Below are 26,326 nucleotides of genomic sequence, written 5' to 3' on the forward strand. Positions count from 1 at the left end.
AATGAGGCTGAGCAACATGCTGCACATGCATATCATGGCAACTGATATCGATTCACAGCCAAATTCAATATGCATAATCATATAACTACTGGCCTTTATATATGTATGATCATCCTAGGTCCAATAACAAAAGAAAGACAAATACTTCGGCAAAAATATAAGACAAATAAAGCACTTTACTATGAGCTAAAATCACTAGCTAATATTTACCAATAAATTCCTTCACTGGAAAAAGTAACAAAAACCTGGAAAAATGATAAAATCATTGCTAATAAGTCATGGGGCCTCTTTTTCTTCATATTGGAACAGCCCTTGGCTCCTTAAAGGCAATGCACCAGACATGTAGCCTTTTCCACTTCACAAGGTAAACATATTATATATTCAAGGATGCATTCATTGCTTAGCTACAAAGTCAATCCAAAGAATCACAAACTTGTTTCTAGATATCAATGTGTTGCTGAGCTTGAAAAACCAACTTGCCTATAGCAAAAGTGAAGAGGGAAAAAAGGTTATCTTAGTTTTTGGTAGGGAAAGAAAATAAACAGAGAAATAAATCATCATATCACACATATTCGCCAAATCCTAACCATACCTCCAATTGATCTGTTCAATTAGATTGTCAATACTTAGAACCAGTCAAGAACTTTCAGGCCCTTTTATCATGTTGCATCTACCAACAATCTTTCGAAAATCTTCAAGACTTAGCTGCAATGAAATCAGTTACAGAAGTAGAGACTTAATTCAACAGAAGATTATAATGTAATATATATATATATATATATATTAGTATGAACATCATAAAATATAAATTGTGTCCTACACACTGTACTTTCACCAACTAGCTCAAAGTATGTGTAGTAATCTACCGAACTTTAAATATATATTACTTATTTAAATGTGGTATCTTTCTTATTGTTCAATTTTGATGATATTAGTAAAATATTTTTCTTTAATATTCATTAATTCGTTCATCGCATGGGCATACTATTAGTATTCAGAAAAATTTTGAACACTTTACATTGAAAACTACTTATCTTTACTTATTCATATTAACTGGAGAGAGAGAGAGAGAGAGATCAAAGAGCAGCAGGAACGGACCTTCCCATCTCTGTCACTATCAAAGCAATGAATCATATCAGACAACTCCTGCTTAGTCCACATAAAATCATGAGCATTTGATACTCTTTCGATATCCCTCACAGTTATGCCCCCCTTCCATGTATCTGCATGCCGATACTCTCATCAGTGACCAAAAATCTCTTTAAGAAAACAATATAATACCACAAATAGGAATATTGCCCTTTTTGGCTGGTAAAGATTTGAAAGTAAGACCTAATCTGTCCAATTGAAATGAAATACATCTAAACTAAATTAACAAAAGTGAAATTACAGCATAAGTTAAAGAGACCTCATTTTTTCTAGTGTATAAAAACATATATTCAAATGTGAACCCTGCTCATACCTGCGTTTTTCAAAAATCAAAACATCTTTTAGTTATAGTTTTCCCTAAAGATCTTTATATAGTTCCTATTAATTAGTTCTTGAACCTGTATGCCAGATTCTCTCCATTTGTATCTCTTTCTACACACACATGCACACACAAGACAGTGGCAGCAGAAATTACCATCAAACTGATAGAAGTTCACAACCAGTTCATCTTCAGTCATTTGCACCCGACTAGCAAACTGCTCACCAGGAATATAAAGAAAATCATCAAAAAACAAGGTGAGAGAACAAAGAATGGGAAAAAAGGAAAAAAATCTGTGCATGGTAAGATAATTTTAAGCCCAAAAACAAACCAATTTTTTTCTCTTCCTCTTTCCTGTATCTTCCTGAATTCGTGTATGTCCCTTCTTCTCATTAAGATTAGCATTCACTACATCAGCTTCAGAGCATTTCGAAGGCCCACAATGGACCACACCTGAAAGTCCTGCAGACTCTTGTAAGGAAAGAGCAATTGCCTGCATATTAATGCTAAAGAATTAGTATACTTCTTTCTGTCTAATAGCATAGGGCCATTCTCGCATTAGTTGTTTAATGGTCTACTGGAACAAATACTCGACCTAAAGCTGACAATGGAAAAGAATATTTATTAAGGAATTCATTCAAACTTGCCTGCCTCACTGCATCATCATTATCAATGTAATCTGACTTGCTCAAACCCTTATGAGCAGGAACTTTCTTCTTAGGTTTTGCATCTTTATTCCTAACCTGGAGTAAAATGAAAGCAAAACAAGAGTATTCAGAAACTATGTCAAGGCAGTGCTCATGGCTATATATCTTAGATAATTACTGAAAACACATGCCAATTACAGCAGACACTGATAGAAACTCTCGTGTTCTAATAGATTGAAAGAGCCCTCATAGCACTTTATACTAATTACTTTTCCTTGTAAAGGGCACTTCTATGAGGATTCATTCTCTGACTCTAAAGTGGTATTTAAGAACGTTTTAATCTAAAACTTGATTGAAATCTTTAGACAAATGAAAGCCATAAAATTCCAGAAAGGAACATTTTTTTCATTCAATTTCACAAACTGTGTCATCTATCACTAATCTTATCAGTATTATGGTTTCTTTTATTTTATTACCAGAGCACATTCATACTGAAAGCTCTAATTTTAAGTACCCAAAACTGTCTCTTAGTGAATGCAAGAACTAGTTATTTCTGTCCTTGGTTGATAAATATTAGCAGAATGCATTACAGTATCCATATTCATGATATCAACAACAAGAAGCTCGGCATTTTTGTGACTGTATTAGAGCAAAAATTGGCTACAATTTCCCTCCATTAAATTCAACCATGTGATTGTATTGATCAATGCAACACAAAAGGTGTTCTCTTCAATGTGGCTTTTGGTCAGTACAGCTAGCTACATGGTTGAATTTAATTGGAGAACCTAAGTTACACCTAAAATATTGTAACCAAGTTTTGTCATTTTTATAAAAACTTATAAGAACAAACTAGTTGGGAAATTACTAAGGTAGCAAGTTGAAACCTAAGAAAGAAGAAAACTTCAAAGTAAATTTCAAATACACGCACAGAGATTAGAGAGCCACACCTTTTTTCTACGTGACCCAGAAGAGTAATCTTCATCTTCATCATCATCTTTTTCCTCTTCGCTCGAAGAACTCAGTTCATCTTCCACCTCATCGGGTCTATAATCATCATCATCAACCTTCTCTTTTCCCTTCTTCTTGTTCTTGTTCTTGTTGTTGTTGTTCCTTACTTTTTGAGCAGAACCCAGCAACGAAGAAGCAAACTTGGGCAAACCCAGAGCCTCCATTCTGGCCCTGTTCTCTGCAATTCTCGATAGCCTCTGTTTCTCGTACTCTGACACACCATTGTTGCTGGGTGTTTGTGGTTGTGGGTCCTCTGGTTCTGAGTCTGAGCCTGAATTTTCCGGGGTTTCTTCATTGTCTTCTTCGGACTCGGAACCTGAGAGGCTATGTTTTGGCATATTGGTTAATGGGGGGTTTCGGATTTAATTACAAATCTGAATTTTGTTTTGTACTTTAACTGGTCCTCAGGACGAAGTTCTAGGAATTTTCCTCGGACTCTAGTGTTTCTCACGTGATTTATGGACCATTTGGTATAGGAATTTATGTATGTTTTCAGTGACACGTATTTTTATATATATATATTATTTATATGTATTTCAAAAAATACAACTAACATTATTGAAATAACTCTTATCAAATGACCCTTATTTAATAGTATTGTCTTAAATAAATGTTCCTTAAAAAAAATTAAAAATTATATATATATATATATATACACACACTATTTGAGGTTTACACATTTGTCTATTATATTACGCATTTAAAATTACTAATACGGTTGGGGTGTGATGAGGCTAGCTCCAATATTATGGACACTAAAATAGCATTGAAATCATATGTTTATATGTGAATTTGTTCATTTTTTGGATTTAGTCTCATCACACTTCTAATTATATTAGTAATTCTAAATGCATAATATAGTGGACAAACGTGTGAACTTCAAATTGGGATAAATAAAAAATTATGACTAAACCAAGCAAGAAAAAAAAGAGATATATATTGTAATTTGCTATATAGAATAACCTTAGAATATTGCTTAAGTTAAATTGTTTTAAAAATAAGTTATTGTGTAAAAAAAATAAAATAAAAACTGCCAAAGCCATTGAACTACAATAGCAACTTTTTTTTTTTTTTTTGAAACTGAAAACAAACTTTCATTAAATCAAAGATGCATCAATGTTTACATACTCAACAGCAACTGATGGAACCTCTTCCATCCAAAATAAGTCAACATTCACCTTTTGGGCATACCTAGCAAGCTCATGTGCTACCTGATTACCATTTCTTTTAGTGCAGCTCACAGACGTCCATTCCAAAGCTCCTGCCAGGTGCCGGATGTCTCCAACAACATGGCTAATGGCTGACTGGTTCTCCGTACCTGAAGCAATCCACCTTGTAGCATTAACACTGTCCCCTTCCACGACAAGCCTCGTGAAACCAGCATCAATAGCGAATTCTAGCGCCTTGCGACAAGCAAGCAGTTCAGCCAAATCACTTCCCTGTACCACCGGACCTTTAACTGTCATTGCCGCCATAACATCTCCAGAAAATATACTTTACATATACTTCTTAATGAGCAAAAATATACTTGTACTTAAATTATTTTTTTTAAAAAAAAAAAAAACAAAAGTGAAGTATTAAAAAGTTATACATAAAATTTAAAAACTGAACAAAAAAATTGAAGGAAAACACATTTTTTACATATAAAATTTTCCTTTTTTTGTCTACTCCCTAACTCATAGTGAATGTGATAATGTGATAAAAATTAATAAATTAAAAACCACAAACAATATAATTTTCAATAGAAATTCATATTGAGCTACTTTACCCAACAATATTTCGATTAATAGTTTCGGCTTGCATATTGATACATTGCCAAAAGCCAATTTCACCTACCTATATGAGCCATGGATGGCAAAATTTATAATAAATAAGGCTATATCTAAGATAATGGAACACTTTTTTCATCCTTAAAAGTTGAACTTTCTGTCTCGTTAATTCCATATTTGGTGAAAAACCCATACAATTTGTCATGTCGTTAATCCATCTAATGAAAAAATTTTCTGCCTAACTTGTGCATTGAAAGGCCTTCAATTTAATGTTTTGAGTGAGGCCATCTAATAATCAATGATTCCATTTGGTTTTGTCCCTAAAACTCGCCATCGTTAAAAGATATTAAGATATAATTCACATTTTATGTACAACATACGTGACTAGAAAAATAAAATTAAATATATATTGAGATTTTTTTTTTTTTCCATTTGTTATTACCAAAAAAAAGAGAGGTAAGAAGACATATTTTGATTTGGAAGATTTACCACCAGGCGTCACACTTATACTCCAGGCTTATCTTTTTTCTTTTTTTTTGGAGAGGAAATGATAGTAGATTTTCTTCGTTCAATATCATGGTATACAATGGTAAAAAAGAAACGAGGGTCAAAACAATAACCTCCTCATTCTCTTTTGCAAGTTGCAACACTCTGGGCTGATTTTAACAGCCTTCCTTAATGAATAAGATTGGACTTTCTACTCAAATATATATATATATATATATATATAAAGCCTTAGTAGATGGTAACATGCAATATGCAATCCCTTTGTATCATCTTAAATGTAAATACCCTAAAGACTACAAGACAAATTTACAAATAGTTTTGCATAAATACCTTTACACACACTAAGAAATAAGAAATTTAGCACGTATACACACACAATGGAAGCATGGCAGACACAGTTAAGTGCTTAATCATTTCTGTAAACACGCTAAAACCAAATTGCAAATCATATCCAGAAACACTAACATAAGAGAGTGATGTAGTCCAAATGAGTTTAATAAAATAAACGCCTTAACCTAATAACGACTACAATTCATTTTCACATCATAAACAAATGACAATAGTAAGTAAACACCATCAAAACATTTTGTTGAATATTTTCTTTCACTAAGTTAAAGTTTGTTACTTATGTACAATTCATCAACAACCAAAACTGAACAAGGTCCTGCAAGAATTTAAAAACTGTAAGTGCATTCCTGTTTGTAATTAGCTTAGTAACCATATAAAAATAATAATAAAATAAAATAAACTACACTGAGATTTGTGGTTTTGTTGAAAATGTACAAATTAAGAAGGAGAAATTATAGTAAACCCACCTATGCTTTGGCTCATTTGCACATTGCCTACCCGTGGTTTAAAACTTTACACTTTACCCACTCGAGTTTCATTCTGTTTGATCCTCGTTACCCACCTCACCCTCAGACATTAGAAAAACACGTTTTTAATAGAAATCACAACATAAGAAGAATCAAAACCACTTTCCCTTAAAGACTTCCCCCACGAGCCCTAGAATCACGAAAATCTTTGTATTGAGCTAGGTTTTTTATTTTTCTGCATGTATTTCATAAAATTTTCATCATCCCAGACATTTAGACTTTGGGTTGTCTTGAGGCATTTCTAATTTGAAGATACAGCAAACCAGGTACGAAATTTCTACTTTATTTGGGTTGGGTTTTCACCTTTTGAAAGATTGGTTCGTTGGGCAGAAGTCCATTGATGTGTAGTTTTGATTCATAGGAAATTTGGGCAAAAGATGATAAGCAATGTCTTCTTCGAGTGGAAATTACTTAGGTTCAAGTGGATATATGTGTACATATGAGACTTGTGTGCTGAGGACAAGTCTAACAGTAGATAATTTTGGGAGAAGGTTTTTGGGTTGTAGCTGATATAAAGTAAGTTTAGTTTTTAGTTAATCTAGTTGACTGAAGGGAGTTTGGAAAGTGATATGTTCGATTAAATTTATGAATAGGTTGGTCCTAAGTGCCTTTTCTTTCATTGGATTGATAATCTCACTTATATACATGGGAATGCAGCTGCCCCTTTGGTGCAACAAAAGCTATCTATATTGCGGAGTGAGCTGCAACTTGCAAATAAAAGGGAAAGAACTACTATCCAATTAGTAGCAAAAGCTACCCAAATGACAGAAATTGCTCAAGAAAGGGCAGCAAAAGCTACTAAGAGGGAGAGGAAGTTTTGAGCTTCCTTTGCTAAAGCCAAGGAGATAGCAGCGAGAGCTTTAGAGCATGAGAGATAGTCCAGAATTGCACTAATTCTTTCATAGCTTTTTTTTTTTTTGCTCAAATGAGAATGTTGGAATGATGAGATTGAGTCTGTCTAGTGGGTTGTAATGTATAAGTAGTTTCTTAATTGGCTAATGTTGGCTTGAAACCACTTTGTTTTGTAATAGCACTATGGTTTAAAGTGAATTGGCAACTTGTGTCTTGTGTTTTGTTGGATGCTATGAATTGTTTAAAGTGAATTGTGTCTGGTGTTTATGTTGAAAGTGCATTGTGTAAAGTGAATTGTGTTGAAAATGAATTGTTTAAAGTGCATTGTTTAAAGTGAATTGTGTCTGGTGTTTGTGTTGAAAGTGCATGACAACCACCTGTCAACTTGCAAAATAAGATAAATGTAATGTGATCTAGTCAAAATAATAAACCTGTTGTATTGAACATATACACACATATATCTACTATATTCAACTGCAATAATCAACCACATAACAACAACTACTTAAAATAATAAACCTGCTGTATTCAACACATACACACATAAACCTACTATATTCAATTGCAATAATCAACCACATGACAACAACTACTCAAAATAATCACATAAAACACTTGCCATTAAGTTGAGAATTTGTCTACACACTTAAAGTGGCATTGAACATTGTCTTTCATCAACCACCAGTCAAACTAGGGCATTTGGTACAACAACCACAAAACAATTGCACCTGCCATGATCATTGCATATAATGCATTTGGTACAAAACTTACAAAAATAAGACAAACCCCAACAATGTTTTGATAGCATATATATAAACTAACACTTAATCATATAACCCCAATAGTATATAAACTAACACATTGCCCTGCCCTTGTTTACAAAATATAACTAATAATTAATTGACATATATAACCCCATGGCTGCTCTGCCCTTGCTTCATTGACTGCACTTGTCCCTATTGCTGCCTCTCCTCCCATAGTTGCCATTTCCACCTCTTGTGTTACATTTTTGTGTCCTTGGTACATTACTTCTTCTTTTTAAAGCAGTTCCTCTAGTAGCATGTGGTCTTGTAGGCTACAAAATACAAGAATTGATATATGTTTTGGATTAGTTAGGGATTGTGTCTAATCTAATGTGAAATAAATAATTGGATATTGTATAGTGAAGGTCTGGTGTTTTATAGCTCTTAATAAAATTTAAATTTTAATGAATGACAACTAGTTTTTTTTAATGGAAATGACAGTTAATATTGGATTATGTATAATAACTCTTATCCAATTCACTTAGATGCTTACATAAATAAGTTTTTTTTTTTTTTTAATTAATTAATGTGATTTTCTTTTTACTGTAAAACCTATTACATACTATTTTACACACGTTTGCACACAGATAAATTTGATAAAGATTGTTAGTAAAAAAACATGATATCAAACAATGTTTTTTAAGTAAAATGGTGAAAAGTTAATGATGCCCTAGCCCTCGAGGGCATTGGTTTAATATTCTTAGAAACATTTTATTAAAAAAAAAAAACTTTTTTTTTAAAAAATTCCCATTAAAGTCATATTAAAATTTTCTTAAAATGATTCATTATTTGCTATAATGGCACCTAGGGATGGCAATTTTTCCCCGCTCCGCTTAACCCGCCCCTCCCTGCGCGGGTTTTTCTCGTCCCGTAAAGGCGGTGGGGTAAGATTTTAGCCCCGCATCATGGGGCGGGATGGGGCGGGGTGGGGATGAGATTAGGCTTTTTAAACCCACCCCGCCTCGCCCTGCGTTACCAAAGGTTATAATTGTAAAATTTTCATACCCAAAAACCCTACTATTTAAACAAACATATTAATATTAGCATATTTTATTCTACCCAATGTGATTTTTTGCCTTTATTTAGTTGTGCTATACTATGAGATTTTTATTTATTTATATTTTTTAATGATTGTCTTGATAAACACTTGGATATATTATTCAATTTTTTCTAAAAATTGATTTGATTTGATGGGATAAATTTAGTTGTAATTTCAAGTATATTTTTATTAATGAAATAGGTTTCATTAAAAAAATTATACTAGTTGTAGGCCAAATTAACAAAAAGTAGAGTTTTATGGGATGGGGCGGGGATTCGTGGGGCCCCAAGGGGCGGGGATGGGGTGAGAAAGTATTTCCCGTCATGCGGGGCGGGACGGGAATGGGGTAAGATAAAACCATGTGGGGCGTGGACGAAGACCCCATCCTTCGGCCCGGCCCGGCCCCGCCCCATTGCCATTGGCACCTGTTAACTAGACTCATTAACATAACACTAATATTTTTAATTTTTAAGGCACATTTAGTACACTAAGTAAATATTACATTAAGAATACTAATCTTTATTATCGGTAATAGAAGATATAATCTATACTACTAATAAGTAATAATTGATTTTGGTTTAAGTTTTATCATTTTGCGTATTAAATTATTCTCACATGAATTCTTAAACTTTTTAAAATACCCTATCTTTTAGTTAAGTAATTTTAAATTTAAAAACACAAACCGGTTAAAAAAGTAATTTATTATTTTTAAAAAAGTTCCTTAGAATATATTATTTTTTACTATTGAAAAAAAAAAAAATCACTTAGATAAATATTCTAAACATTAGGATACTATTTCTATCTTATTTTTAAATACTATAACACTAAACTCAAAATAAAAAATAACAATAACTATTCATAAGTTTGACTATTAGATATAGCTTAAAAATATATTAATTTTTAAGCTATATCATCTCTAAGGGAAGATCAGTCAATACTTAGGAATGTGATAGGGGATATTTAGCACATGACTAGAGGATTGCATTCGGTGAGTATAGAATGCATGAGGAGAGGGGGAAATAGAGTGGCTCATGTGTTAGCTCAATTTGCAAGAAATATTATATATGACTTGTATTGGATGAAAGATTTACCTCCAATAGCTAGGGAAGCTTTGTATTAAGATGCTAATTTTATTGATTAAATAAATGAAATGTTTGCTTCAAAAAAAAAAAAAAAAATTAAACCCAATTACATGCAATAAAGAATAAATATTACAAATTTACAATCACTTAAAAAATAAATATTTCGGGTGCGTTTGCCTTGCGCGTCCGTGTCCACATTTTACGTATTTGGCGTTTTCAGTTTTTTTTTTTTAATTTTTTTTAACCAGCGTCTATTGCACTGTTTATAGGATATGAACAGTGTAATCAAGCATATAAATAGTACCTTCAAGTATGTACAGTAATTTTTTATTATTTTTTTATGATTTTTAATTTTTTATATTTAATTTTCAATAAAATAGACGGTATCCAAACGCAAACTTCGTATAATAAAAACACAACTAAATGATAAAATGACTATTAATAATTAATTCTATTACACCAAAGATACCTTAAATAATTTATTAGATTCATTCTAATTTTTTTAACGATGAAAACAAGATTCCCTTAAAAAAAAAAAAAAAAGGAAAGAAATGAATCTTACGTGGCAGATCCCCGATCGCTTATCACACACAAAGACGAGCAGCCTCGATCTGAGCTCCATCATCTTCTTCGGTTTCTCAGATCTCTCCTTCTCTCTCCAAACACACCACAAACAAAAATAAACACTACAAGAGTTTCACTCTCTCTCTCTCTTTCTCTCAACCAATGCGAAATCCGTAGAACCAGTAGTAGTATTAGTACTCGGCGGCTCTCATGGCGACGACGTCTTATTCAGGAATCGGACGCTACAACTACAAGCTTCTTCCGCTCTCTCTGTCTTCCATAATCCGTTGCCCTTGCCATTCATCACCGTCGAAAGCCCTACTTCCTGCTCGGCCAAGAGTTGTGAAGCTCAATTTCGTCTTTGACGGCCGCAAAAGCGTGCTTCGGCTCGGCCGAGACGGCGGCTTGGCTCGCCGGCGAGTCATCACCGCCGTGGCTCGAGTTGAGCCGGAACAGCTCGGCGAGGAGAATGCCAAACAGGTACTTTCAATTTGAATTTGAGATTCTAATAAATTTTGATTTTTTTTTTTGGTGAATTTAACTTCAATTTATGTTTGTTTGTGTGGTTATTTGCTGAATTTGCTTGTAAGTTTTAAATTTTTTTGGTGAATTTGCCTGTAACTTAATCTGTTTTTGATTTTCGAAGAATTTATTTTTAAAAAAAAGTGTTGGTGTTGAAAAATAAATTAAAAAAAAACTTAAACTTAGGTGTGTTTGTGTGGTTATTTTGTTGAATTTAATGTGTGCTAAGAAAACTAGTTAGAAGAAAAGGCTAAAATATAAGTTACGGCGGCTAATTTTGATATGTTTTCAATTCACTATTGTAAGTTTTCATTTTTTTTTTTTTTTAATATCAGTTTTAATCAAATATGTATTCAATTTAGTAATTCCATCTAGTTTGGCCCAATTCGATCGATAAAGGTTTTAAATAATGCTGCGGATTGGATGGAAGGACTACATTGTAATGAATGAAATTCAAAGACCGAAATGAAAAAAACAAAAAAAAAAAATATATAAAGAGCTGAATTGAAAACATGGCAAAGTTAGAGGATGTAAAATTTGTAATTTAGCCTAAGAAATTAATGGATGATAAAGAAAATATATATTTATATAATATAATTTCATAAAATATTCATGGTATGTAGGATAATTAGGGAAAATTGGAATATATGGTGTAAGTTTAGGCTTTTTGTTATGGACGAAAAGATTGTGATGGTTGCCGTGGTTGATGTGAAAAAGTTTGGAACTTTGGTTTATTTTTAATTTTTACTTATTAAAATAATTATGTATCTTTGTGAGAATGGATGTATGGTTGAGTGGAATCACTGAAACGGATATGTTGTAGGAAGTCAACAAATGTGATAAATTATCAGAAAATGAGGATTTGCTCTCGGAGCATCAACAGAAAGCTAGTCAGTTAAGGAAAAGAATTGTTTTCGGACTCGGCATTGGAATCTCTGTTGGTGGTGTCGTATTGGTTGGAGGATGGTTTTTCACGGCATTCTTGGCCGCTGCTGTTTTTGTTGGTGCACGTGAGTATTTTGATTTAGTTAGGAGCCGTGGAATCTCTGCAGGAATGACACCCCCTCCTCGATATGTGTCACGAGTGTGCTCTATTATTTGTGCTGTCATGCCCATAATTACCTTGTAAGTTATGCATCTCTAGTGGTTTTTTTTTTTTTTTTTTTCAATTTTCTTTATTTGTTTAGTGTAATTTTGCCCTTTTTTTCTGCGTACTATGCTACTTTAATAATCAGAAAATAGTGACAATTGCATCAATAATCAAATTCCTTTTTTTTTTTTAATTTTTTTTTGTTTGGGGGGGGGGGGGGGGTTCAATTTCCATCAGTAAACTAATATTTGTGGGAATAATTGAAGCATGTTCATTTAGGGATTTATTTCCATATTATATATAGTGCCAAAGCTGTGCTTCCTATGTTAGATGCTTCTGTTTCATATGCAGTTCCATTTTATTGTTTGTAGTTGTAAGTTGCGCATGCTAACTTTAAAAGTAGTAACAAAAAAGATTTGGCTAGGGGAAATATATAAAATGAAAAGTTGAATGATTTAATCAACAAGCTACCTTCCTGTTGTCCATGTCATTTACAATGAAATTGGTTGCAAGGCAAGCTGCTTTCCATCTAAGTTTTTTATCTGTCCTTTTAAGTCAAAAAATTCTTCTAGATGCAGCTATATTTCCCACGGTAAATCCAGATAGTTACTCAAATTTATATTGAAATGCAACTCGTTGTTGGTGTCACAAGGATTCAACACAAGGGAGGAGAGGAAAGAGCAAAAATAAGAATGAAAATTGACTCAAATTTATTATGAGTAGATTGAAGGAAGAAATAGAAAGAGAAAGCAAAGCAATATCCTTGAGTATACTTTGGGGAAATCAATTAAAGATGAAATGTTGGATATGGGATATATTCGTCACAGGACTACCCTATTCTTTCTTTTGCCTTAATTTTCAAATGACATTAAGAAACCGAACTTCTATCGGTAAATTTACTCCAGAAAGAATTCTTTAGACTTGCACGATAGTGAAACTTTCTATCTCATTTTTTATAAATGCATTCTTCAGGTTTGGGAGAGTGATGAATATATGTTTCTGATTAGTGTTTCTCATATGTGGCCAGGTATTTTGGTCAAATTGACGTTTCTGTGACATTTGCTGCCTTTGTTGTTGCTATGGCATTGCTTTTACAGAGAGGAAGTCCTCGTTTCGCACAGCTCAGTAGTACCATGTTTGGGTTATTTTACTGCGGATATCTTCCTTCTTTCTGGGTTAAACTTCGATGTGGCTTAGCTGCCCCAGCCTTAAACACTAGTAAGAAATTGAGCCTTTATGCTTATCTGTTAGTGTATTTAGTTTTAAGGAGATTTAGAAAAATTGTCACTTACAAAGATAATTTAATCATGAAACTTGAAAATTGAGTGCTTTTTGTATTTTAAGTGTTAAAAAAGAAATTTCACTAAGTTTAGAGTAGCTTCAATCCTCCTATTTTGTATAGTTTTAGGGTACTCAGCATGTGCTAGTCTTCCAAAATATTTTTTAGACTGCTTAGGGTACTCAGTGCCTCTCTTTACTCTGCTCTTGCTATTTTTTGGGTCTTCTCTATTTGGCTACCTTTTAATACACTAGGTGAGAAAAAAGGAGGGGAGGGGGGGGGGGGGGGGGTGAGGGAGAAGAAACTTGTCTAATGATTATTCAGCAGATAGGGTAACTTCACTAAGCATTACCCACTTTTGTGTGTGTGATAGAAGAAAATTTTATTAGAAAAGCCCAATTTGTTGAGGTCTAAAACAAAAGATGTACATTAATATATTTCTTGGAAAATTGCAAGAGGTGGTGCCTTTAGTTGTGATGTTTGATAGTTATTACTCTTTCTTTTTGGGAGGCGGTAGAAGCCACTGATTTAAACTTACAAGGGGGTTTCATCACATTAGATAATAGACTTGGATTACAATTTGAATCTCCCACTCAAAATTTTCTTAATATGAACTCAACTTATCAGTTATCATGATAGCCTATTTCAGCTACTTCCATGTGGACCAATTTTATGGGGGTGGCTTTTCTGGGATGGCATTGTCCTTTAACTTATTGTTGTCAATGCTGTATTGCCTAACAACAACGTGGGGGACTTGCCTGAAGTTACTTTAAAGCTACATATCAGTGAAGTCATTAATGGATCATAAGCTATCCACATGAGACATTTGGAAAGTGATGGTAATGGTTTCTGCATTGCTATTGTTGGTTGGATTTACTGTACCCTTAAGTTGCTCAAGAAATTGCATCCCTTGTTATGGATTGCTTAAATGTTGCTGTGATATCATCTGACAACTATGTTGTCGAAGGCCAATCAAAAGGGAACACAACTCTGTTATTGAAGAAATCTCTCTTTGTTATGAAGTTAAGAATTTTACAAACTGAGAGTATGGAGCATTGTTATCTGAGCTTGACTGGACAGAAAGTTGGTCGCTGGGTTGGGTCACTTGGGCCCTCACTCAACCATTAATGAGATCAAATTTTCTCCTTTTCTACATGTTACTAATAGGATGTTGGGTGTGATGCACTGGAATCTTGGAAAAATTTAGAAAATTTTTTCCATCCATTTTATTTGATATTCTACTGCTGATGAAATTTTAGTGTGTATGTCTAGCCGTTCTTTTTCTCTTTATATTTGAAGACCCAATTCTTCTTCTTCTCCTCCTCTCTCTCTCTCTCTCTCTCTCTCTTGAATCTCCTCTATGCATATGTGTGGCCTTGTAAGTGCTTTTATCAAGCTTTATTTGCTGACCAGTTTATCTTTGGCAGGAATAGGAGCATCATGGCCAATTCTTCTTGGTGGCCAAGCTCATTGGACCATTGGTCTTGTAGCATGCTTGATTTCTATCAGCAGCATAATTGCAGCTGATACATTTGCTTTTCTGGGTGGCAAGGTATTTGTAATAAAAATATGATAATTATTATTTTTTTATTAAGTATGATTATTACATGTGGTGATTCACTGATTCTTATTACAATTATGCTGGAGGTTAAAAAATGCTGGATTTCAAAAATCATAGATATGAAATTGCCATGTCAGTGACCATTCTGAGGGCTTTGGTGAGCTCTGCCAACAGAAGTTCACAGAATGGCCCTATGAGTCAAAAAATTGCTGCGGTGATTATTTTTACTTTTTACTTATTAAAAAAAAAAAAAAAACTATGGTGATTAGAAGATCCTTTATGAAATATCCAAATCAACAACGAACCATGTAATGAGAATTTCTTTGATTTGATCTGTTGCACAAAAGTGATGGTTAGGAATTCCAGAAAATATATAAAGGAGGTGATATTTCCACACCCCAATTTATCAGTCAATTTTTTGGACAATAATACCACTTTTTCTCTAACAGAGAGAAAGGAAGCCAATAGTCTGGCCATATATTTCTTCTTTCATATGGATTCCATAAAAGAAGAGAAAGAAATATCAAATTCTAAGAACAGAGGGATAGATCCTCTCTCTCACACAAACACAAACCCATAATGCCATTCTGCTCCCATAGATACTTGCCATCATCCCTATTGTGGTGTGAGTTTCTTCTGGGTCAGGAAATTACTTGACACATAATATATGTCTTGACAACAAATTGTGACCAAAGCACAGGCTACTTGCCCACTACTGAACTATTGTAGGGGATCTCCTCGCCTTTTCTTATGCCCTTTGCAGCAAGCTCTTGGGCAGCATAATCTGAATATGTATGTCTCAGCTCCCATATTAGCTTATGTTTCATCAAATGCTGCACAAAGGAATATGTGACCCCTTTCCTCATATATTACTTTTTGTAGGAAAAACTTTTGTACTGACAATATGGATTGAAAAAATGATTAAAAAGGTGAAGATGAAGGGGAACGAGAGTGTCAGAAATTTGATATAGTTATAAGAACAAATTTCTTAACTCTCTGTATTTAAGGATTTTTGGATGTCAAAGCATCAGGTTAAATTTGACGTGTGAATAATGTCTATGAGAGGGTTGTTCTGAAGCGTTGAAAGCAAATTCCACGGGCCCAAAAGCAAAGTTATACTTGATTACTTCCACAATCTAAGAGACACCAAAAATATAGGCAAAATTGATATGATTCTTAAATGAGTTTGGGATCTTTCTTTTGTTGATTAAGAATTGCAGTGGCCATAGAATCTCCAATGCATTGCAGATATTATATGCAGGAGAAGGTTCCTTGTTTGCAAAGAGAGAAGTTTATGCTGGTGCTAGGGCCTAGGGAGAGAAACAAGAGCTTGAGAGAGAGAGAGAGATGACTGAAGTTTTTTGGCATTATTGTCTTTTATTATGTTTTCTTGTGTTGAAAAACACTAGGACTAAGGGAAAGCTTTCTTATTTCTTCTGAGGTGGGCTAGTTTAGTATTGGGGGTATTACTATTAAGGTCCAATAAAAATGGCCAATTAAGATGTGGAAGAACCTAAAACAAGCAAATAGCAATAGCACTCCTCATTATATATGCCATGGAATGTGACTTATCCATTTGAAGATCAAGAATCCAGTTAATAAAGTCTTCTTTCTTTGATATACTATCAACTTATAGAATTAGAATTCCATTGAAGTTTAGAATAATCAATTGCAAGAGAAATTTTTTAGGTAGGATTATTCTTACTGTCTTCACAAATTTTGTATGACGTTTGAACATATATCGATATCATGCCACAAATCTCATGGAGTTAACAAGTCATGCTCTCACCATCAGCTTGAATCAGCACCCTAAATGTTTGCACCCCACAATCATCATCAACAGGGTAGTTGTCTTTGTCTTCACCTCTCAGCATACTCATAACCTAATAGGCTTTAATACTAATTGAATGGTACAAAAAGTTTGAATAGGCAAGATTTCATTCTAGCTAGGCATAAATCCTTAAATCTATGAGAGGTTCCTTGAATCAATAAGAAAAAGGTTTGGAATCCACCAAAAGTAGTGAAACTCAATTAATGAATTTCGAACTATTATTTTTGTTTACAGGCTCGTAAGTTAGTATTTAGTCTTCATAAAATTGAATTACCAAGTGAAAATATTTCTAAATAGATGCTAATCAATATACTATCACAAAAGGATTATGATTTGACTAGGGAAATCCTAAAAAATTTAAAATTTTCAAAATTAGCAAAATAATAAGAAACATATGACGTCCTATGGCATCTGGGAAAATATTTATGTACTGGTAGCAAATCAATTTGTAATCACTTCACAGTTAGAAAAAAAATTGCTGTTACTTGTTACACAATTTTTTATTTTGACATACTATTGAGATACAGTTCATTCAAGGCCACAATTGTCTATTGTGGTAAGTTTTTGTCTATAGATGTTAAAAACAGTAGTAGTTAATAGTGGATATATTATGTTTGGTATGTACCTGTGTTATGAAAAAAATGGCAATTCTTTAGGCCACTGGGTTGCAATCACATGGGCTTTGTTGACTTTGTGCTGAGAACTGGTCAAGTGTTTTGGGTTATTTTACAGTGAGATATTCATTTATAACCATCATCAGGACTGTGTGCAGAGGACTCCTTTACAGCTTTACCACATAATATTTGTTGGGCTCATAACTATGAGGACCTTGAGATAGTTTTGTACTCCAATGCAGACATTTGGTAGGACACCACTTACTAGTATCAGTCCGAAGAAGACATGGGAGGGAACTATCACAGGCTTGGGTGGATGTGTGGCTACTTCTATTATATTATCGAAGATTTTTTGCTGGCCAACATCATTAATAAGGTATTAAATTTTCCTCTTAAGTGCAATCTATAAGTTGTACATAGATTCCTTAATTTAAGAATCAATTGATATTTTTACTCTCTCTCCACACACACATAAAGGACTAATTATTATTTTTACACTAAAGTCCAATAGCAGCAGAACATATGGAAGTAATATATAAATAATTTTTTAATCCTTTAAATTTGATTTATATTAAGATAAACAGATGGCTTTTAAGTTATAGATGCATTTACAATTTGATTTCATGAACGTCTTTTGTTATGATTGTATATATTTGAAATCACTAGGTCAATCAGGTAAAATTGTCACTTCTAAATATTTGCAGTGACAGCAACATCTATAATATGCACTGCTTGGAAAAGTCTAATGTCATTTGAATTAATGGTGCCTTCTTGCCTTGGTCTTGCAAGTTTGAAATTAGGAAATAATTCTGGATTGGGTATGGCAAGATTAGGATCTATTGTATCTGTATGTACTACTTTTGTTAGCTGCAGGATGTTGCAATGGTATTACTTGGAGATGTCCTAGGCTTGAAGTATGTATTATTTTGGTTTTATTCTTTCAGGAGTTTTCTCTGAATGTTTGTATATTCTTTTTGTTTTTCACGAGGTGGTGGATAAAGACTGATGTAACAGGTTGTTATTCTTTTTGATAAATCATGGATCCGTTATAGTACCTCCTATGTCCAACCACCCAATGAACTGATTATTCCTTGAATAAATCATGAAGGGTATAACAACCTGAAATTTACAGAGCACAAACAGATTGTGCCTGTTTCTCTTGTTACACTGATGATTTGGTTCACTTGTTTAGAAAAGCATGACCAATCTTCTATCTTCTGTTATACTGAGTGGAGAATGTTTCTCCTTTTTACTTTCCTTTAAAGTTTCCTTTAAGATGAACATGCATAATTTCTGTACCAATTGTCAATATCCTTATATACAACTTTTTGAAATTGTTGATGTGCATTTGACATATCTTTCTGGTGGTTGTCAGTGCAATTGCTTTTGGGGTTCTCAATTTCTTCGGTTCCATTTTCGGTGATCTTACTGAATCGATGATCAAACGTGACGCAGGTGTCAAGGACTCCGGGTCCCTCATACCTGGACATGGTAATTATCTTTTGCTCATGGCTGTAAGCTGTAAGAAAACTTTGAATTTTTCTTTTGAAACTCTGATGATGGACAAATTTTCAGTTACATTGCTTTGATAATTTCAATAACATTCTTTTGTGTGTTATTTCAACTAAAGTTGGGAAGCTGGTTTAGTGTCGTATTCAAATGCTGCAACTGACTCAACTGTCCATTTATAGCATCATCATTATGCTTTCTTAGAACTTGAATTGAGAATTTTTTCCCCTCCACTTCATTATTATGTTTCCCTGCAACTTTCATTGTACTGTGATACGAGGATGTCATACTTCTAATCTTTTATTTGTACAACTTAGCCACCAATTTGTGGTAATGCCATGATGCGGCACCAAGTTGGAATTAACTTATCCCCCAATTTGTGGTAAATGCGTTTGAAATTTATTTTTTTGATAGGTAACATAAAATATTATTAATAAAAAAGCCAACCTGAGTACATTGGGGATGTACTAAGGGGGTACAAATCAGGAACCAAAATTACAACGATCAAGTAAAACAGGAAGAAAAACAAGAAGAATGAGACAAAGCCATACTCCATTCAAGGAGAGTGCAAGAAAAAAGACTTAATCTCTAGCATAGAACATTCACATCCCTCAAAGCTTCTAGCATTCTTTTCATGTCAAATACAACATATCAAGCAATGAGGCACAATTCTCCAAAAATCTATATTGTAATGTCGCCCAAACTTACCCTGCCAAGACTCAAACAACTTAATGACCTTATGAGGCATAACCCAGTGGATTCCAAACAAATAGAACATGGGGTTGGTCTATTCTTCGACAATGCGGGGGTTTGGCCCGGATAAGGTTTGTTGGAAGCTTGCAAGGAATATAGGTTTTGAGGTTAGAGGATATTATACCTCTTTCTATCCTACTAATCTTGTTTCCTTCCCATGGAGAATGATATGGCACTCGAAGGTTCCTCCAAGGGTGGCATTCTTTTCTTGGTCTGCTTCCTTAGGTAAGATCTTAACAACAGACAATCTTCGTAAAAGACGTGTGATAGTGCTTGACTGGTGCTATATGTGTAAGAGTTGTGGGGAGTCGGTGGATCATCTTCTACTTCATTGCTCCATAGCTTGGGAGTTGTGGTCCTTGGTTTTCTACTTGTTTGGTATTCAATGGGTTATGCCTCATACGGTTCTTGACTTGTTTGAGGCTTGGCAAGGAAAGTTCGAGAGACATCGTCACATTGATGTTTGGAAATTAGCGCCTCATTGCTTGATTTGGTGTATTTGGCGTGAAAGGAATGCTAGAAGCTTTGAGGGTTGTGAGCGTTCCTTGTTAGAGATTAAGTCTTCGTTCTTGCACACTCTCTTTGAATGGAGTGTGGTCTTTTCTTATTTTTCTTGTTCTTCATTTCCTATTTTTCTTGACCGTTGTACTTCTGTTTCCTGATTTGTGGCCCCATAGTACATCCCCAATGTACTCAGTTTGGCACTTTTTCTATTATTAATAATATTCTTACATTACTTATCAAAAAGAAAAGAATACCAACGACCATATCTCACAAGCTATGGGGCAATGAAGCAGAACATGATCCACTAACTCCCCACAACTCTTACACATATGACACCAATCAAGAACAAGTAGACGTTTTTTGCAAAGGATTTTTGTTGTTAAAATTTACCTAAGGAAGTAAACCATAAAAAGAAAGCTACCCTTGGAGAAACCTTCGATTGCCATATCATTCTCCAAGGGAAGGATAAGAGAGTAGGAGGGTAGAAAGAAAGATAGATTCCTCTAACTTCAAAACCTCTACTCCTTGCAGGCTTCCAACAAACCTTATTAGGACCAAACCCCCGCATAGTTGAAGAGTAGACCATATCCATAAATAGATCAATAGATTCTTGTTCCCAATCTTGCAATGCAAGACGAAATTGAACATCCTGATGAATTGTCCTAGCAGACCAACACATAACCTCCGCCACTAAAGAATCCTTTGTCCTACTAATACAATAGAGTTCCGAAAAAGCCTCTTGGAGGGTACATTCCCCACACCACATATGCTTCCAAAACTTCACTCTAGTACCATCCCCCACATCATACAAAAGTAGTTTAGAAAAATTCAATCATCCGCTTCTAATGAATCTCCACAGGCTAACACCATAAGTACTTGTCACCTTTTTCGTGCACCAACCTCCCCAAACATTCCCATATTTTGCCTCTATAACCCTCCTCCATAAAGCATCTGTCTCCATGCCATACCTCCGTAACTATTTTCCTAACAAGGCAAAATTAAAGCTCCTTAACCATCTTATACCTAGCCCCCAACTTGCATAGGCTTATAAACCTTAGCTCATTTAACCAGGTGTAATTTATGTTCACCACTAATTCCAATCCAAAGAAAATCTCTCTATAATTTCTCCATACGATTTGCCACCTTCCCAGGTATAGGCAGAAGAGAAAGAAAGTATGTAGGCAAAGAGGAAAGAGTTACCTTAGCCCCCTTAGATAAATACAGCCTCTTCCAACCTGTTAATCTCCACTCCATCTTCTCTGAAATAGGATTCCAGATTGACAACTCTTTAAATTTAGCACCAAAAGGAAGGCCCAAATATTTCTAAGAGAAGATTGCCTACAACCCAACAGCCCCACCAGAACATCTAGATTGTGCACCTCTCCAATAGGAACCAACTCAGATTTCCCCAATACTTAAACCTGATACCTCCTCAAATCTAGCCAGACTCGACCTCAAACTAGCAATCTGAGTAGGGTCAGCATCACAAAAAATAAGAGTGTCATCTGTAAATAAAAGATAAGACATCATCATCGATGTACCAGCCGTATTACCTATAGAGAAGCCTGAGAACTATCCAGCATTAGCAACAACATCCAATGTACGACTCAATGCCTCCATAACAATATCAAAAAGCAACATAGATAAGGGATCCCCTTATCGAATCCAACTAGAGCTTCCAAAGAAATTAGATGGCCTACCATTGAGCAAAATGGAAAATTTGACAGTTGAAATGCAACACTTTATCCATTTTCTCCATTTATCTGAAAATCCATAGCGCTGAAGCATACATCCAAATTACACAACACCCTTGGAATTCCTGTCCTCAACCTACCATCAATACATTTTGAAGCAACTAAAACGGAGTCCAAGATTTGTCTACCTTTCACAAATGCATTATGTGAATCTGAATAAGCCCATGTGCCACCTTCGGAACTGATTAGCCAACATCTTAGAAATAATCTTGTAGATCTCACCAACTAAGCTAATTGGCCAAAAATCCTTGACCTCCACAGCATCCACCTTTTTGGGAATGAGGGCATGAAAAGAAGCATTAAGACTCTTCTCAAACACAGCCTGAGTATGGAAGTTTTGAAACACTTCCATAAATTCTGTCTTCAAAACACTCCAGCAAGATGGGAAGAATCCATGGGAAAACCATCCGGGCTAGGAGCCTTATCACCATTAAAATCATTAATCACCCCAAACACCTCTTCCTCATCAAAAGGCCTACCTAGCCAAAGGGCATCTTCCTCCAAGATACTAGGGAGTTCCACATCATCTAAGACAGGTCTATGAGCCACATTTTCAGAATAGAGTTGCCTATAAAAACGAGAATTAAACTGAGGCTAGATAAAGTTTCAGATTTAGGTTGTCTGATTTTACCTACTAGAAGCAGAGAAACACGATCAGGTTAATAGTATGAATCTCTTGCACTAGAAATTGTTTGCTTCCTTGCTTCCTATTATTTAGCAATATGTCCCTTACAAATTGTAACGGAAATTTAGGAATGATTGTTCTCTCTTGCAATCATCCTGTCATGTTTACTGTTTTCTTGGCATATTGATTTCACTACAACATCCTTCTCCATTGAAAGATACTCTTCAGTTCTACTTATCAAAAAGAAGGATACTCTTCAGTTCTGTGACTAATTTTTTATACCATCAAGTGTGGTTTGGATTTGGAAATTAGTTACATAGTTGGAGCTGCCTTAATGAAAAATAGGGATTAAGGGGTGGGGAAGTTGCCTTGAACTTGAGTGTGAAGTGAACACTGGTACTTAAAAACTTTCTTCCTTGTGTCCAGTAAAATTTAGAGCTTTAGAAAATGTATTTTTCTGTGTATTATTGTCTGAATTTTAGAATCTATTTGACTGCATTTTGATTTGTTCATTGTTTGGATGTTTTGTGCAGGTGGAATACTAGACAGAGTGGACAGTTACATATTCACTGGTGCGCTTGCATACTCATTTGTCAAAATATTTCTGCCACTTTATGGAGTATAATTCAAATTCTGATCGATGCCAAGTGAAACTAAGGAGAAATTTCTGCTGTCTCTTCTGGAGAGCTAGTACAGACATAAGCATTTACCCTAAATGTCAACAAACATTTAGGGGATCAACTTATTAGGGATGAGGCTTGACATTAGATTTGCAACTCCACGTTTTCATAATCCTCACCAAATATAAGAGAGCCTACTTTATACACTTCTTTTCAATGAGGTCACTTCAGGCTAACCAGAGCCTGACTTTGGGTTAACGCATACATTCTGATCTCTACATGAAGTCACTTTTGGCTGCGAATACACTAGTTTTCCTGTTTAGGCCAATGCCTGCTAGTGAATTTTGATTTATGGGATGTCTACTTTGTAATAAAAACTTATGGTTAAAGTGCTAAAGTTCATTTTTTTTTTCTTTGTTAAAAATAGAACACCAAGTTCATCTATCTTGGGGCATCCAGTATTGTTGGCCTTGCTGTAATTCCCTACATAGCCGGATAATAAAAATTTTGCGATTTTTTCTAAAGGTTTATGTTTATTTGGTGTGAAATTTTTAATTATGCGTATTCATGGTAGAACTTCGGGGTTGTATGGATGAAAATGTGGAGCCTTAAACACAGGTGGAGCTGTAGGAGAATTGGAGACATTTATGACTAAGCAACTACATTTATTTTTGTCATTTACAGTTTGGGATACTATATTTGTCTGAAATAAACCTCATTGGATTCTTCCCAGTAATCTTCAAAGCTTTGTACGTATGCACATACAAGTCTATTGACTCGAGCTGTTTCATTCATATGATTAGAAGTTTACATTATTAGATTTGACTACTTTTGTTAGATGCATGTATCTGAATTTGCATATGACTAGTCTAATGTATGACCAGGCCCACAAAGCCTTGATTGAACTTAGAATTCTGCTTCTGGCCTACATCTACTGTAGTCATTTCAAGATCCCATTATGTTTGATCCGTTGACAGACCTGGTGTACTTCAAATTTTCAATAATGACCTTTAGACTAAGCCCAACTTTCTGAGAAATTGCTTGGAGCTCGTGTAGCCCATGCAGGATTAATCATATTCTGGGCAAAGAATTCAACCTCATTTCTTGGTGCACTTTGGAGTGTACTACTAGGTGTAAATGTGTAATGATTAAACATGTTTGCAGTATTTAGTGTTTATCACCTGCAGTACTCACCATCCCAACAGATATTTCCCATGCTGGATTGCAACACCACAAGATAAATAGAAAAATAAACCAAAATGAACTTAATCGTGAATAGCTGCTTCAGCGGCTGCAATAACTATAACAAAAATTGAAAAAATATGTCCTTTTAATTGGCAGACTATCAAAAAAATTCAGAAAATGTTACATAATTCTTATTAACTACATTCAGTATAAGTTCAAGACATATAAGTGCTCTAACCATATTTGGACTCGTAATCAAGTCATACATATCGATAGAAAATAAATAGGCACTCACAACAGGCACATGTTCGAGTATCATTGAACAACTCCTTAGCAATGCCAAAACAAGGAAATATAAAAAATAAAATTTAATTAAATAATGAATTTTCATATAAAGGTACACCAATCACACGGTACACTGCAACTGCCATGTGCCGTGAATGATGCATGCCTTTCCAAATTCCAGTAGTCTAATTGAGAATGAGTTTTCAAAATCCATTTTTTATTTGGACCAAATATATTTCAACACGATCTTTTTTTCCAATCGGATGAACTGGTATGTTTTGTTGAAATGTTTGTTGGTAAAACCTAAGTGTTGAAGGAGCAGACATGTTTTTTCGTGAATCACGCAGCTATTTGAACACTACAGCATTATTGACAGCTCAAAAGAGCAGTTCTCCGTGATTAGAGTTTTTTGTTCCATGATTCCAATTTTGGAGACGAAACTTAACATGAAAGACTGTTTTTTTAACCCATGTTCTTAATTAATGCCATTTTTTTTTTAATCCGAGATAAAAATTTGTTCTAACATAATCTAAGTGTATATGTGTGAAACTTTTTTCTGAAAACTTGAACCTGACTCTTGGCCCTCTCACCTCATAAGAACTTATCTTTGTGGAGTAATCATCACCGTCATTTATACGACTACATTATATTGTCATAATTAGCTGGGTGATTAATCTAATGAGTTGGAATTATAAAACCATCATACTTTTATGCAAGTAGGTATATAAAATAATTTGACAACCTTATTGTATATTGTATTACTTAGCATTAACACCTTGCAAAATATGTTCATTCAGATTTATGATATAGACAACACCTCAACAAAGTGCCCCGGCATGTAGTTGGCTTCTCAATTATTATGTTCTTTATTTTATTTATATTACTGGTTTTTAAAGTCACAAAACATGACCAATTTATAATAATAACCTTAATAACAACCTTACTTCTATCTTATTTATAAACTTTTTAATTTCAGAGGTTATGATAATGACTCTATGTTACACGACCTTTTGGTCCACTCCCAAAGTTAAATAAAAATGAAACAAACAAACAAATTTCAAAGTATGGAGAGAGAGGTCCCAACTCCCAACCCCTCTAGGCTTCTATATGCTTTTAAACTCACTTTTTTTGTGTCTCCTTTTTTTTTCTTTCAGTCAATTTTTTCCCATTTCCAATATTAATTCAATGTATCAATCATTCAATTGGCTTCACTAGTCCCGGACCCATAAAAATTATAAGTACTTAATTTTTTCTTTCCAAAGTGGTTTTGCTTCAAATATGTCAACCTTAATCCAGAGAAGCAAAGAAAGGTCCACTTGGGACAAGGGCTCTCAGACAACCCACCAATGTCACTTTTAAAGTTTAGTTTTCATGGCCAAACGAATTAACATTGCTAGTCAACTTTTTATTTTTGTTTTTGTATTTGAGTGAACAACAATAAAAGAAGAAAGTCAATCTCTTATCTTATAACCGAAAGAACTAAAATAATTGATGAAAAGCTGTCCCCAATTATTTCTCTGGGCAACAACCACTCAAGGACATCACTAAAAGTGGGAAGTTGCATAGCCTTTTTGATTTTC

At 34.3% G+C, this 26,326-nt stretch overlaps 2 protein-coding genes across 2 annotated transcripts; one reads left to right on the top strand and one right to left on the bottom strand.

Annotated features, from left to right (window-relative positions):
• Positions 1 to 70: 70 nt before the first annotated feature.
• Positions 71 to 3,570, bottom strand: LOC115983373 (protein IWS1 homolog). Its single transcript, XM_031106040.1, has 7 exons — positions 3,063 to 3,570; positions 2,116 to 2,211; positions 1,800 to 1,961; positions 1,625 to 1,685; positions 1,099 to 1,223; positions 593 to 705; positions 71 to 480 (listed from the first exon to the last, which is right to left on the bottom strand). Exons 1-6 carry the CDS (start codon positions 3,459 to 3,461, stop codon positions 637 to 639), a joined length of 912 nt encoding a protein of 303 aa, XP_030961900.1. The 5' UTR covers positions 3,462 to 3,570; the 3' UTR covers positions 71 to 480; positions 593 to 636.
• A 7,053-nt stretch (positions 3,571 to 10,623) lies between these two features.
• LOC115986532 (phosphatidate cytidylyltransferase 4, chloroplastic) lies at positions 10,624 to 23,810 on the top strand. Its single transcript, XM_031109650.1, has 7 exons — positions 10,624 to 11,094; positions 11,960 to 12,261; positions 13,254 to 13,444; positions 14,933 to 15,057; positions 17,754 to 17,887; positions 18,887 to 19,002; positions 23,190 to 23,810. The coding sequence occupies exons 1-7, from the start codon at positions 10,825 to 10,827 to the stop codon at positions 23,279 to 23,281; spliced, it is 1,230 nt and encodes a 409-aa protein (XP_030965510.1). The 5' UTR covers positions 10,624 to 10,824; the 3' UTR covers positions 23,282 to 23,810.
• The last annotated feature ends 2,516 nt before the right edge of the window (positions 23,811 to 26,326 follow it).

This window comes from Quercus lobata, chromosome 4, assembly GCF_001633185.2.
Source record: "Quercus lobata isolate SW786 chromosome 4, ValleyOak3.0 Primary Assembly, whole genome shotgun sequence".
Taxonomy (NCBI): domain Eukaryota; kingdom Viridiplantae; phylum Streptophyta; class Magnoliopsida; order Fagales; family Fagaceae; genus Quercus; species Quercus lobata.

Coding starts and splice junctions, on each gene's coding strand:
- LOC115983373 (XM_031106040.1), bottom strand. CDS start 3,461: ATGCCAAAACATAGCCTCTCAGGTTCCGAGTCCGAAGAAGACAATGAA. Junction 2,212..3,062: donor CTGGGTCACGTAGAAAAAAG/GTGTGGCTCTCT, acceptor ATTTTACTCCAG/GTTAGGAATAAAGATGCAAA. Junction 1,962..2,115: donor ATGATGATGCAGTGAGGCAG/GCAAGTTTGAAT, acceptor ATTAATATGCAG/GCAATTGCTCTTTCCTTACA.
- LOC115986532 (XM_031109650.1), top strand. CDS start 10,825: ATGGCGACGACGTCTTATTCAGGAATCGGACGCTACAACTACAAGCTT. Junction 15,058..17,753: donor TTGCTTTTCTGGGTGGCAAG/GTATTTGTAATA, acceptor ACTCCAATGCAG/ACATTTGGTAGGACACCACT. Junction 19,003..23,189: donor GTCCCTCATACCTGGACATG/GTAATTATCTTT, acceptor TGTTTTGTGCAG/GTGGAATACTAGACAGAGTG.